This window comes from Mycteria americana, chromosome Z (assembly GCF_035582795.1).
Source record: "Mycteria americana isolate JAX WOST 10 ecotype Jacksonville Zoo and Gardens chromosome Z, USCA_MyAme_1.0, whole genome shotgun sequence".
Taxonomy (NCBI): Eukaryota; Metazoa; Chordata; class Aves; order Ciconiiformes; family Ciconiidae; genus Mycteria; species Mycteria americana.
The window spans coordinates 56086628-56101495 of record NC_134396.1 but is presented as its reverse complement, the minus strand read 5'-3'; the positions used below and the strand labels follow the sequence as shown (position 1 = coordinate 56101495).

The following is a 14868-nucleotide window of genomic DNA, read 5'->3' as shown; positions in this document are numbered from 1 at the left end:
AGCTGGGGTGAAGGAAGGTGATAATTGCCCTAGACATCCTTAGCTAAAGGAGCAAGGAGTCACCAAAAGAATGTAAAGGAAGATTCATTCTTGGTATGGGCAATGCTGCAAGAATTCTGATTTTTTCAGCTTCAGTTTGAGTGGGATAATGGTATAGAGGGGAACAGTTTCATAAACCATTTGCTTTTAGGATTTTTTTTTCTCCCTCTCAAGAAAATTTGCCTATGCAGTCTAACCTTCATCAAAACCTTGCCAGAAACACACTGCTGTTTACTTCAGTTTTTCCATTTTTTTCCGACATGTATGTTTGCGCAATATCCCTTTGGTTTGTTATACATCTTATTTAATATTTTAATTATTGACTTTGGCATGAACTTAGGAGTATGCTGATTCAGTTTGCTGGTGACAAAGGTGGGAGGCAGTGGCAATATAGGAGAAGGCTGTAATATCAGAAAGGAAAAACTGTACTTACTACCTGGGAGCAGGAGCAAGAGAAAAGGGATAAAATTTAGCTGTATTAACTGCAAGGTCGTGCGTTACAGACAAATAACAAGAACATTGCTATAAAATATAAGTCTCATCAATTGCAGACAGAGAAGGAAAATGGAAGACATACAGTTTGGGCAACAAACAACCAGACAGCTACAAACTACCAAGACAGCAGCTGTGAGAAAGGCAAATGTGATCCTGTCCCATTCAATAATGTTTATTGTTCTTATTAGAAAAGTCTGAGAATTTTATAACTGAAGTCAGCAGATAAACACGGCTTCTGCAACCTCCCTGTGTTCCAGCAGGGAAACATATAATATGAAAGCTGCACCACTTTCGGTGTAACATGTAAAACACAGTCCAAGCAGGAACCAAAGACAGAAGGTGAAAAGAGTTAAAAGAGGGACATGCATCAAAACTCTCATAAGGCACCATGGTACAAGAGATAAATGTAGTTTGTTGTTGCAATCTGGTTACTTTGACTCAAGAATGTCTTCAGTTAACACAAATGTAAAATGTGAAAGTGTTTGTAAATTTTAATTTGAAATTGTTGAAAAATTCCATACTGTGAAACTGTCCCTTATCCACATCATGCCAATACTTCAATTACTCATCCTAAGTCAAAACAAAAACAAATGCCAAAATACTGAAATTTATCATGGGATGGAAATTCTGGAGTTTCTCAAATCTGCCAATTCACTATTGTAAAGATATGCATATGTGGATCAAACAAACTTTAACAGGCATGATTCTCAAGCACAAAATATGGTCTTCCAATGGCCACATGCCATTGTGGATGACTAACACATCTTCCTAATGATTATTATTCTGTCTCAGCTGTGACCAGGGAAAAAAAACAATAAAATGGTCTTACTAGGTATTCAATACAGTTGAAACACATGGTTCATAAGAAGCACCATGGCAAACTATCTAAACAGGCTATCGGGTAAATATTTATTGTATTCATTTACAAATAGCAAACATAACCAGTTCACCAAATAGGGACTGACAGGAGAAAGAAAGCAAGATTTGTTGGGCTACTTATTTCAAGAATAAATTTCACCAGTTCTAATTTAGATGGTCATCTGCAAGGGAAATACATCTAATATGATTGTTTCCATCACGAATGACGTTTCATCTTTTCTAAAGTCATGCAGAAAAAGAATGTGAAGAGGTTAAAATATTTTTATTTCTTTTTTTTAATACATAATGTTGCAAGAACAATAAAAATAGACTAGCATAGATCAGATCAAACCAGCTGAAATCACTTTACAGTAACATGGGCTATTGTCTTTTAACTAGACAAGTTGAAGATTCAAATGGTCAAAAAGATACTGTTGTGCTGAGGAGGAGGTGAAGGCAGAGGAGGAGATGACCAAGGTTGTTTTGTCACTTGAAATTAATGATTCTCTGAAAATAGAAGAGTATTCTCTTTATGCTACTGCCAATCAAATCAACTCTGTGAGCAAGTTTTTATAGTAATGAATAAAACTGCCTTTTTCACTCAGTTTTATTCCTGTTCCACCTACTTTAGTACACTTATTATATGAATTATGCATAGAGATGGGATTTGAAATTAAATTAAAAAAATAATTTACCTGCATATTTATTATGGAGGTATTACTGACATGGAGATGGGTTTCATCGAGAGTCAGAGCAGAAAACATGCCAGTGAATTTTAGGGTATCTCTTTCATTGCAGATTTTCCATTACACATTGACCCAATCTGGCAATCGATTACTGATCTTACTTAGCATTCATCTATTATTAGTTTTAACTACCAATCCAAATTCTGTTCTTGTTTGCAATTTAATTATTCTTGAATTAAACTGCTGTGAAGAGAGAATCAGATGCAATAAATTTACCAGCCTTCCTCTCCCCTGCAGCAAACAAAATGAATTTATTATTGCCTTTTTAGTGTCAGAAGTGTTGCTCCAATATTACCAGTTACTTGCTGTTCTAACAGCATTTTGTTAAGGCTAGACCTGACTTCCTCTTTCAACTCAAGTTAATCCGCTGCCATTTAGCTAACAGACTTGTGTATACTGAACAGTGCACTCCATAAGCATCTGCAGCTTCCATCAGGCTGCAAAGACTCCTAGAAAAAATACGGGGGGGGGGGGGGGGGGGGGGACGGGGGGACGGGGACGACGACAGGGGGGGACACCCACCTTTATTATGTTTCTTCATCTGATCACCTGAAACCTAAAGTCATTAAACAAAATCATTAGTCATTTCCTAAATGATCATCAGTATCTACACCATAAAATGTTGCTTCCCATTACAAAATCAACTTTGCAGCCCTTCGTTTTTTAATTTTACTATGCTAATCAGCCAGAAAATCATGAGGGTTTGAAAAGAATGTAGAGAGATGGATTACTCGCTGCCCCTACAGCACAAGGCAGGGCAAGGGGGCAGGCATCCAATGAAGCTAGCAGGTAAAAACATTCATGCACACATATCTTACAGGTCTCTGAACTTAGATTATTTTAGTCATGTCAGAGTTCTCAACATGTTTTGGGTTCAGTTTTAGCAAACCATTACTACACAATATGGAAAACTGACAAGCAAATGTTCTCCATCAGGAAAACAAACATCTGTAAAACACTGTACACCAGATCAGAATTGTGGTTCATTAATCTAGAAAACATGTCAATAGGTTAAAAAAAAAAAAAAAACAAAAACAAAAACAAGATAAAAAATCAGTACTCATCCATGGCAGACTTTATCTTGAGGCCTTATAAGCCTTACCAAGACACCCATTTTCTCTGCAAAAGTGTAAAACTATATAATACCACCACATTAAAAAATATCAATGTGTGCCAAAAGAATTAAAATGATTTCTGGCCCAAAGCATGTTCTTAAAACACTCTCACTGGTCCACAACGTGTAGACTGGTGCAGGACACCTAATAAATCAGAAACAGCAAACACCATCTTATATCCGTAGAGAATCTGAAAGAGGTACTTTCTCAAATTTTAATAAAATTCAAGCAACTAATCTCCAAAGAATATAAGCAGCTAGAAGGTCTCATTATCAACGGAAAGCTGCACAATTTATGGTCAGCCTTCCAGAAGGGGTATGAAAGTCCACTCCTTTCAACATAGTATTAATTTTTTTTACAGCTAAACACAAAATAAAATCACATAGCACATCCTTTGGTACTGGCAGTGTGCCGCCGTTAACAAGGATTATTTAAAGAAAAATCAATATGAATATTATTTCAGAAGTACTTTAAGATAATACCAGACTTCTTATTCCATGGATCTTCATTAAGATCTCGCACACATTTTTATTTCCATTCATTCATGAGTACAAAATTGTTCATTGAAAGAAATTTATTTAGATTAAATTGGAATTCCTGCATTCCATTTCCGAGCTAATCCCAACTTCTTTACAGGAATTTGTTATTTACTAATGTCAGCATTTGAGTTTTTTAATAAACGAACAAATGCCAACAAGCATTTCACAATTTGTGGCGACTGATCTGATTGACTGACCCCCCCTCAGTCACATGATGCTATGCTGCCTCATTAGACAACATAAAATCAAGACATTAGTAGAACATTTTCGTTTATGCAGTATTCAGTTCTGCTGAAGTCTGTGGAGCAATCAGGGTCATCTTCATGAATAAAACCACAATCAACTGAGTACTTTAAGATGCAGTATCAGTTCCCAAAGGCAGTGAACTGGCAGACATGGATATGCTTTAAAGATCAAAAGACTGAAAATAAGTAACAATATTGGTGTGTTTATGATGATCTGAATTGAGAAGAAACTATGAATACTTGCAAGAAGGAAAAATTATTGCGGGGGGCGGGGGGAGGGGCAGAAACCCTGGTTTAGAGTGATGTCTCTTCCTTAAACACAAGAAACTGCTTTATTTCACGATGCCTGAGAGAGGCCAGAGGAGAGATGCATCACATGTTTCTAATGTGGAGAGTTTGGGGAAAAGGACTGTGGAGATGACATTAGCTCTGAGGTAAAGTTCCAGTTCTGGCATATTATCTGTGGCACATGGATGCTCACAGCGAGGTATGCATCGGAGCACTGACTATACATTTGTTGAAGGCCTTAAATTTTAATGTTGTTTTTGAGGCTGTGCATTATAAATCTTGGACTTGCTTTTACCACTGCTTTATCCCCCTCCAAAAGCCACGATAAATAGATAGTAAACTGTCAAAGGGCAGCATGTTTTATAATTCTTTTTCTCCTCAAAGGCGTTCCCATTTTCCTTACCTTTTATTTTACATTTTATGGTTCTTGAGTTCTAGCGACTTATAAGCTACAGCATTATGTTGTTCAGGTGATTACTTCACTTGTGTCAGAATTAGCATACAGTTCCAACCATGTAATTTGTGGTTCACACAAAATAGTTTCTCTCCTGTTATCCCCTGCAGATGAAATTCAAAGCAATAAAAGCTTTGGTTGCTACAGATTGTATGGTCCCTTTCAAAGTCATATTATTGTAGGGACTCCTGACTTAGAATTACTTTACAAGGAAAGCAACAACACCTCAGCAACCTATTCTCAGGGCAACAGATGCAAATATTGATGGTCCCCAACAGTGTGTGTGTTTTAACTGATAGTAAATTATGACAGTAACAACACCATTTTTGCATTCATTCTATAACCAAAAGATACATTTGCAATGTGTATTCGTGTAGTATTACATCACCACTACTCCATCTTTCTGTTTTAAACATTATATAGTCTAAGCAATTGAGCATATATAATGTATATGTTGATCAAAAACCCCACACTTGAAAATGGTCTTGGATAGTTCATTCTCAATGATCTGTCCCATTGCATCATGCTAACAGATCTTAAAAAAAACACAGCTAACTAGGGAAAAAGAAGTAGGTTTCCATGTGCATGACCACAACTTTCCTACATACTCCAGTAAACTCAAGGGAAATGTCAATGTGTCCTTAAGACACGTAATCCTCAGCAGTTACAGTATGTTTGGGCTGCTTCGAAGCACGCTGCTAGCCAAGATACCATCCTGAGCAGAACCTTCCCTACCAACCCCATCACAACAAAACATGAATTTACTTTCCGAAACAGGTCTTTTTTCCTAGGTCAGAAAGAGATGGGAAAGCATCAAAGGCAATGAACTGCAGTCTTGGAACAGAGCAAGGAAGAAGTGTGCTTTTCTTGCCTTGTTTGGATGAGTTTCTAGAGGTTTAGAAGCTAACACAGATAGACTCTGGGAAAACACATACTGTGCACTTTTGCCAGAAGAGGGGTCACTCTGAAAGACCATTCTTAACACTGAGCTACAAAAGGCAAAGGTGACAACAAGAAAACAGCATGCCTCCACAACACAAAAATTCTGAAATTAAATTCTTAATGATTTGCCAGCTCAGATTTCACAGAGCTGCTAGCTCATACTCCAAAGAACAAGGAAGAAAAAAAAAAATTCATCATAATTTAGAGACAAATTTAGTTTTTAAAAGCAGTAACCAGTAAGTTAAAATGCATTTTCTAGTGATTACTGACCGGCTGAAGACACTGACAATGCAAGGCCACATGAAGGATCACTAACAACAAATGTAAGAGTATTTCAACGGTATCAATGACTGGTTGTAAAAGCTGTCATTCTTACCCATTTTTTTAAAATGGAGGAGATAGGAAAACCATAAATATTGAAAAAGACATTAGACAAACCAGGAACATTTGGTTACCCTTTCTCAGAACAAGCATCACTGTACTGTAAAAAGAATCTCTCTTGTGAAATTTGTGATTGTTCAGATAATAAAGGTCTGCGCATTGTGAAGAGAGGAAGGATGGTAAGAATGCTTAAACGAAGAAGTCAACAGCAAATACGCACATTTTTATGTTTAAATTCTGCGTCATTGTGAAAGCACAAGGGAGTACATGTTCCTTCTTTTTATGCAATCTTAACTGCTACTGATGGTTCATACGTATTATACATACATAGATGAAAATAATATTCAAATCTTTGCACTTTTTTCCATACAACATGCAGCGTAAGAAGGTTGCTTTCCCAATGCCCAACCAACCTTCTAGCTAGCAGAAAACCAAAGAATAATCATTCGGGTTTACTGTGATAAAGCCAGATCAATTTGTTGGACTATAAACAAAATTAGGGCTGGGGATGACTTTTTTTAATTTCCTGATTGACCTTTTCAGACCATATTCAGGAATATAAAACTTCTTTGATCTGAGTGACTGAAGAGGATAGCTAGTCCTTACTAGCAAGCACTTGGGACTTCCACAGATGGGGCACATGCTACAGCAAACAGTGAGTATTTTTTCACTGACCACCATTCATAATTGGTGGTCTTTTCAAATGTGGCTATTTACTATGTGAGCAAGCATTTAAACATCTGTTACTGGTAGAATTCTGCCTATGAAACTGTGTCCATTACAATCCCTTACACAATACTACGCACACTTGGACACACACCTAAAGATACAGTGGTATGAACACGTATTTGCTTCTTGTACCACAGGGCTTAAGTAAATTTAGCTGCCCCCCATCCAGAATCATATAGGCTTACTACACAATCACAGTGAAATGCTTTCAACTGAACTTGAAAATACTTACTCAGTTTCAGATGTACTGTCTTTCTAACAAGCTAAAAGAACAACTTTGTTACATCCAACCCCTTGCAGACATCTTTCAAGTATGACTATTCCTGGATTAACACAAATGATACCATTACTTTCAAATCCTAAAAGCTCTACGTGCAAAAAACTTTTCCACTATTCTTAAGAGTACTTACTTCAAGAGCTATTAATCTTCTCCGTTAGGAATATAAGGTTTTTAATTAAAAAAGATAACCAAAACCAGTGACAAAAATGCATAGTGGTTGACAGAAGAAATAACTTGAAAATAAATAACCATTCTCTAATGTATTTTTTATTAATAGCTCTTTTTTAAGTACACAAAAGCTGTGAAAATTACACAGAACGATCATCTATTCATTCCAGCTATTCAAAACTGCTCCAGCACTCCTTTTATAGAAGAAAGGTAACGGTTCAATCTATTGACAGAACAATGCATTGAGTACACAGACTAGTAAGAGTACAGAGATAATGCAGTACTCTGCAACGACTAACTACTCTTTCACTGTCCACTCTAAGTACTGAATTTTGATTTATATAACATATATTCCCTTTAGCTTCCAAGTTCATTAAAACTTGAGCAGACATTGACCTGTGCATTATGTTGAATGCATGGTATCACAAGCATCCTATTTAATCAACTTGCAGATTAACTACCATTAGATTCAAATACAGCATCACTAGGACATGTAATCTAAGTATACACTAGCAAGTAGTGCAGTGCAGTAGGAGCACACCAGTGTTACAGATGGTGGCAATGTGCTGATATCAACACAAAAACTTTTTGCAGGTTTTACATCAGATGAGCCCTGATCTGGTCCTGTGAACTGAATGTTCACAAAAGGTTAGAGTGGATTAAGTGCTCCCAAACTACATCTTCTGGTTCATCTACATGCAGTCTGCTCTGTGCATTCCAAGAACACCCCTTGATGCAAAGCAAAGCACAGTGAGAGGGGATAACTGGGACATTTGTTTCACAAAAGTCACTCCTGATCCAAATTAAAACCTCAGTGTAGACGCACCCACAAATTGCCTTTTAAAAATAGGAATGGTGCAATACAACATTACAAATAAAATCTCAGTGCTTCTGTAATTAGAAACATGTAGATACATGCCATTATCAGTAGTCTATTTAAGTTCATCTAAGAAATGAATTTAAGGAAAGCTTGTTTCAAACTATTTTTTATATAATATCATTATGACTTAGATATTACTGATTGTACTAAAAACCAAGTACTCTGTTTACAGAGGTAGCAGGTCAGTTTATTCCACAGAAACAACCATTAACATATTCCTGAAAGAAGGCGGCTAGCTTTCTAACACTAAAGAATTGTTAGCTTCTCTGACGTAGCTGTCTACGAGTGTTGACAGCTAAATGCTTTGTCCATAGCTGATTGAATCAACAAACCTATTTTCCATCATGGCATGATGGAAACGATGTCTCAGTCACAGTATTAACAGGAATCAGATATACACATAAGCCATTGTGAAAAATGCGTATTTTATCATCTGTTTTCTGAGACCTAGTGAAGCAGGCGTTGAGTTTGCCATTCAATGCAAAACTTCTGGCTGCAGCAGAACAATGGTTTTGCCACAAATCCCAACTGTAAAGGGATTTGAACAACTGTCTGTAAAACTTACCATTTTCTAACAAGAATGGAATGTCAACTGTACCAACAAATACTCAGAAAAAGCTTTCTTCTTTTCTAACTAAGAAACATGCAGACAAAGGTAATGTTTAGACAAGTAACAATGCTTAAGATAGGCATTTGGACAACAGAGTCAATAACAATCTCCCATGGTGAGGTTCAAAATATCTACCTTAAGAGCCCATTTCTCTCCATGATCAGAGACCCTGAAGTGAAATGGTACGTCTACTCTCAGTTGTTTTTTATTTACAGAATGGTAGAGGAAATTTTCTTTTCTTGCTTTTTCAACACCCAGTTTTTGAATTCTCAATCAACCAGTTGTTGAACTGACCCAGACAGAACTGAAGAAAACACTCTTCCTGCACCGAGTAAAGAATTTTAGTTGTCAAAACCCAGGCTATACATTGCAAGTTCTGGTTCCTAGTACCCAAGCGAGGAATTTCATCCAGAACACTGGGTTAAGAAGCTATAGAGCTTCCACAGAAAACATTTGCTGGTTGGTATTAATTTTTATTTACGACTCTCTGTAGATCAACATGCACTTTGATAGGGACTGATTTCCTCCCTCCTAGAGCAGTGTCTTGCTTAACAAAAATCTGACATCCTCTTTCTGACCAATTTAGCATTGGATTGCCTTCTCCACAACTGCACTGCTTCCGTAGAAGGAGCAAAGCGCGTGTTCACCATAGAAGGGCCTGCGGTCAAATGCTTAGGACATTTTTCAAGGGGAAAGATGAGGTGGATAGAACCCCTTCAAGAGGAAAAGGAAGTTAAAATCTTCAACTAGGGCTATGCCGGCTGGTGCAATGCATGAAGAAGGCTATTCTCAACATCCACCTGCCACCTTGGCCACTACCAACAGGACCCCATGCTCTCTGTATCTCCTATCTTCGTACCTCAAGGCAAGGTCCAATGTACCTACCACAACAGTCCCAAATGAGGCCTCAGACCCACCTCTTCAACAACCTTCCCTATCAGCACAAACTGCCTGCATGAAAATGCTTGCTGCTTGCTTGAAGGTGTGAGGGACAAGCAAGCTGCAGTTCAAGGCACAATGTTTCCTCCACAACCTGGAGGAAAGGCAAATCTACACAGGCAGTTTCTGCTCAAAGGCAATTCTCATCCCAGTTCAGCTAAGTACTCCATGCTCACATTCAGATAGCTAGTATCGTGTGCTGTCAGCAGCATGCCTGCATCTCTTTGGAAAATCCTCAGGTCCAGTACTAAAAGTCACAACTAAGTAAGCAGAAGTGTTACTGAAGGAGGGACTGACCTAATTCAAATGCACCCCAAAGCAAAATGAGCAAGTGATTTTCAAAATAAACATGGCAAACAGTCTGTATAACAAATGACTCTTGAGATGAACAGAAAAAAGGCCCGTTTATTTTTTTTTTTAATGAAGGAATGGAAGGGAAAATAATTGGCATACTTTCAAAGCAAAAAACTGTTTGAACTTCAAAGCATCAAGTGCAAAAACAATCCATTTCTATAAAATTATGCTTATACAAAGGAGTTACCTAATTTCACCTACTACTGCTATTACAAAAGTAGGCGCTACTATGACAGCACTACTCATAAATAGGATTGACAGAGTAAGACGTCATTCTGCACACTGAAATCCTGAGTTCAAACCACACATTGGATTTAAACTCTGTGCTAAGAACTCAAGGACAGAAACCACCTATGATTCAACTCACACTGTCAATTCAAGGTAAGTTGCAAGTACGGAGCGCCTTTCAGTTTCAGGTCCTCAGCAAGGATTACACAATTGAAAGACTGCCCATGAAGGAAAAGGTAACCTTGGAAGACCCTGATTTATCATTCTTACACAAAGAAAAATGCCTGTAACTTTTCTGGATTTTTAAAAATAATTATTATTTTATTTAACCTTTGAAACTGAAAGAAAGCCCTAAGGATTTGGTTGGAAATACTTCCAGCTGCTCTTGATCATTCAATAGATCTGCAATACCCCTACAATAATAACATTAGACAGTTTCAACTTAAATAGTTATGTAGTTTGGTGCAGTTAGGCAAGAGAGTGCATGCTAAGTAAAATTCCATAATAAAAATTCCGGCAAAGAGAAATTTCTTTTTTGTAATATTGCTGAGTATCAAAAAAAATGTTACTGAATTTCCTCTTCACTCAAATACCATTTTTAGACTAATCCTGAATGCATAAACTGTGTACCAAAAAATACAGCATGGGTTATATAAGACTAACAAAAGGTTTTAGTCTTTAAGGAACATACAAGTTTAGAACCTAAAATTATTAGAATTTTTTCCCAAGGGAGTGTGAAAAATAAGCTTTTAGATTAAATACACTCAGAACAAAATTCAAAAATTCCAACGATGCAACCTTCAGAGAAGGAACAGATACTCTTTGTAAAACAAAGACCAAAATTTCATCTTTACAGCATTTTGAACTCCAGTTACGCAGTACACACAAAAACCCCTTATCAGAAATGGACTAAAAGGAAGGTGAGCTAGCCAGGCATTCAGCAGAACATAAAAATAGCTGTCCTGGGTCAGAATAGAAGCCTGTCTAGCCCAGAATACTGTCTCTAACAGTGGCCAAACACAGATGCCTCAAGAAGAATATAAGAATAGAGCAAATCTGTATCAATACTGTCAAAGAATATTCTCATAACATTCAACAACTTACAGTTCAATAGTTAGTATCTCCATGTTTAATGAGTCTTTATGGATTTCCTGAATGTAAACTTGCCTAGCTGCCTCTTAAACCCATGTAAGCTTTTAGCGTCCAGAGTATCCAGTGGCCAGGACTTCCACCACTTAACTACACACTGCACGGAAATGACCTTACCTCTTGTGGTTCATTTTTGACTTGCTAGGTTGGTCAGATGCCCTACAGAGCTTGCGTCAAAGAAAACAGCAAACAAACACCTTTAACCAGGTGTTCCATCCACGCTACACGTGCCTGCAGACAATCTCTTTCTTAACCTCACTATAGGATTTACTAGGGAAAGAAAACAAACAAATGGTTTCTCCTCCCATTTCATTTATCTAAACTGAATTTCACCCACCATTTAAATGCCCTATCAGTCCAATAAGGTCTTTCTGCAATTCTTCATAGGCAACACTGTCTTTAAAACCCTCAATAATTTAGTAAGACCAGCAAATATCACTGTTCAACCCCTTTATTTATGAGCATGTTGACCGGCACAGACACCTGAATTGATCCCTGTGGAACTCCACTGTCAAAAGACGACTGTTTACTCCTACCCAAGCTTTTAGGCATTTATTATTTTTCTTGCTGGCAGGACCTTCCCCCATTTCTCCCATGACTCTTTAGTTGGTCATACAAGCAAGAATTACTAGCTATGATGGCTTAGGGATTTGCCAGACATACTTTGCAGAAAGGGCACTCCTTCCAAAGGGGAAGTCCCATACTTGGCAACAGCTGTCCAAATGCAGGTCTTTGCAGTCTGACAAAAGACATCTTCTAATCCCTGTATTTGTTAAAGATATTTTAGGATAGTGTCTCCTGTTGGTTATTTTAGCATATTATTTTGATTTACTGCATCTAAAGGGATCACATACCCACATTTTTCAGCCTCACCTAATATACTTCCACCACCGCTAACCTAAGCAATGAATATTTTTTTGTAGATGTACTCATAATCATCTCAAAAATTAAAAGGTTGGAGACAAGGTTACCAAGAGAAAACAATACAGTTTCACATTACACTTAGGAACCAAGAAGGATTGTTGGATCTCCCTTATAGATTCGCTAAGATACACCTGGGCTCTCAGAGGGGGTCTGAGATAAGCATCAGCATTCTGGATGCTGGCTCTGAAACGATCTCAAAGCTAGCCTTGGGACCTAAGGACCAAGATCTCACTGCCATGCCCATTACTGCAATTTTCCCTCGGAGCATGTACCCCTCTGAGTTCTTCTCTCTCCCTTCCCTACCTCATGGCCTTTGATTAAGATAGTTCTTATCTCCTGTTTTCTTTCTGCTTTTGTTTTAAATCTTATTTCCCAGTTCTATCCAACAGCAGAGCAGACTTAGTGGCTTGCATCGCTACACTAGGTGGGTGTGGTTATCTTCCTTATTCAAACCTTTTGTTAGGGTTTCAGCATCTACTGTCTCACCTTGCAAGGTAGAAAAACCCACTGCACCTCAGCTTTCATTAACTCTTCCTTCCTCAGACAGGAGAGTTCACATTTTAAAGCCCCTTCCCAAGCTACCCAATAAACCCACGGTGTATCACCTATACAGACTCCTCTTAAATGAAGCCCACAGTCATTAGCACACATGCTGAAAGGATTCTAGACAGACCACACACAACAGTATTAATCTAGGTGACAGAGTTGGTATCAACTGCTGTTATTCAGCAGTACACACTTTTTTTTTTTTTTGCAATTCCAGACACAAAACTGACACAATATTTCCTGCTTTACATTTTTATGTTTCTGCATAGGTGTTACCGTGAAGTCAAGTATAAATGTGGCAAGCGTATATAAACCCATGCCTATTTAAATCTGGCTAGCATGAGCAGCAGTAGTGGCAAAAAGGTAGCAGCAGATGCTTAAGACCTAGCCAGCAAGCCAAGAATGACACTATATTGTATTTCTACAGCCTTTCCTGCCCCTATCAGTTACCGTACAGCAAGCACAGGTATGCTTTGTAGCAATAACTTTCATCGCATGCCCTTTCTGCAAAAATACTGTACCAAGGCAACCATGTTATTATCTGCAGATTTCCCACAGTCATCCAGGATTTTAATACTCTATCATTGGCAAAATTAACAATTGCTACTTGTTACCTACTGACTTACAGATTTAAGTCATCTACTGTAAACTCTTAAAAAAGCTGTCATTTGCCACTTTTTTTTTTTTACATGTTATTTTCTACCCACAAATTCAACATGAACCAACAACTGTATTTAGAGAGTTAAAATCACACATTAGATATAGGCAACAGCACTTTGTACTAGACTTCAGTTTTAAAAAAACTGAACGTTTGGGACCTTTAAGTTGCCAGGCAGAAGCATCAGGGCAGCAGTGCAGAATTCATGAATGAACATGTACCAGCTCAGCCGTCTGCACTGCACTCCAATAAAAAGACTCTGCTTACAGAGGCCTATTCACGGACTCCTGTCTCGGGTGGGAGTTTTGTCAGCGCAAGGTCTAAAGGTGCTGATAATGGCGATAACGATGAAAGGTCTTGGATGAAGTCGGGCTGCGAGTAAGCTGGCATTTTAGTGCTCCCGAGGTGATGCCTACCATTCAGCTTATACAGTATTAGGTCTAGAGTCTGCAAATATAAAGGTAACCCGAGTAACGTGAAGCTGCTCATGCAGACCAGCGTTCACCGAGGCGGACTGATGCCTTGTCCTGAAAATGACTCGTTTCTTTTGGGGATTTGCACAGCTTGGCTTCCGGGAGGTATAATTTTCCTTCGAGAGCCCGCATGCCGTGAAAGCCAGCACGCTCTCCCGGTGCCGTTCACACAAACCAAAGTTTTGCCGCCCTCGCCACAGCGACGCAGTGCCGGCGGGCAGCGGGGATCCAGCCCCGGCAGTCCCGGCCCCGCCGCTCCGCCCGCGCCCCGCGGCCGCGCCGCGCCGCCCCGCCCCGTCCCGTCCCCGTCCCGTCGCCGCTCACCGTCCCAGCTCGGACTCCAGCTCGAAGTAGTGGGCCAGGGTGTCCTTGTTGGAGCCGTCGATCCAGTAGTCGGGCGCAGCGGAGCCGGGGCGGCCGGCAGCCGAGGAGCCGGAGGAGGATGAGGAGGAGGATGAGGAGGACGAGGATGATGAGGAGGAGGGCATGGTGACTTTCAGCATGCCGGGACGCCTGCCGGGGGCTGATCCCTCCTCCGCACCGGCTGCAGAAAGCAGAGCGACAAGGCGGCTGGCGGCGGCGGCACCTCACCTCACCTCACTTCACCTCCCTCCCTCCTTTCCTTCCTCCCTCCCTCCCTCCCTCTCTCCTTCCTTCCTTCCCTCTCTTCCTTCCTCCTTCCTTCCTTCCTTCCCTCCCTCCCTCTCTCTCTCTGCCCCCTCCTCCTCCTCCTCCTTCTCCTCCCCCTCCTCCTCCCCCCGCGCCGCGCCGCGCCGGGCTGGGCCGGGCCGGGCCGGGCTGGAGCGGCGGCGGCGGCGGCTCCCCCCA

General features: G+C 39.6%; 1 protein-coding gene across 3 annotated transcripts in view; it reads right to left on the bottom strand.

Annotated features, from left to right (window-relative positions):
* CAMK4 (calcium/calmodulin dependent protein kinase IV) overlaps nt 1-14654 on the bottom strand; it is a 175954-nt gene extending 161300 nt beyond the window's left edge. Inside the window, exon 1 of one of the 3 annotated variants that reach the window (XM_075488666.1) lies at nt 14365-14654. In XM_075488666.1, the coding sequence (XP_075344781.1) occupies nt 14365-14543 (179 nt within the window). In that variant the 5' untranslated portion in view covers nt 14544-14654. The remainder of the gene's footprint in view (nt 1-14364) is intronic. The other 2 variants (XM_075488668.1, XM_075488667.1) reach the window with 2 other exon arrangements.
* Nucleotides 14655-14868: the final 214 nt, after the last annotated feature.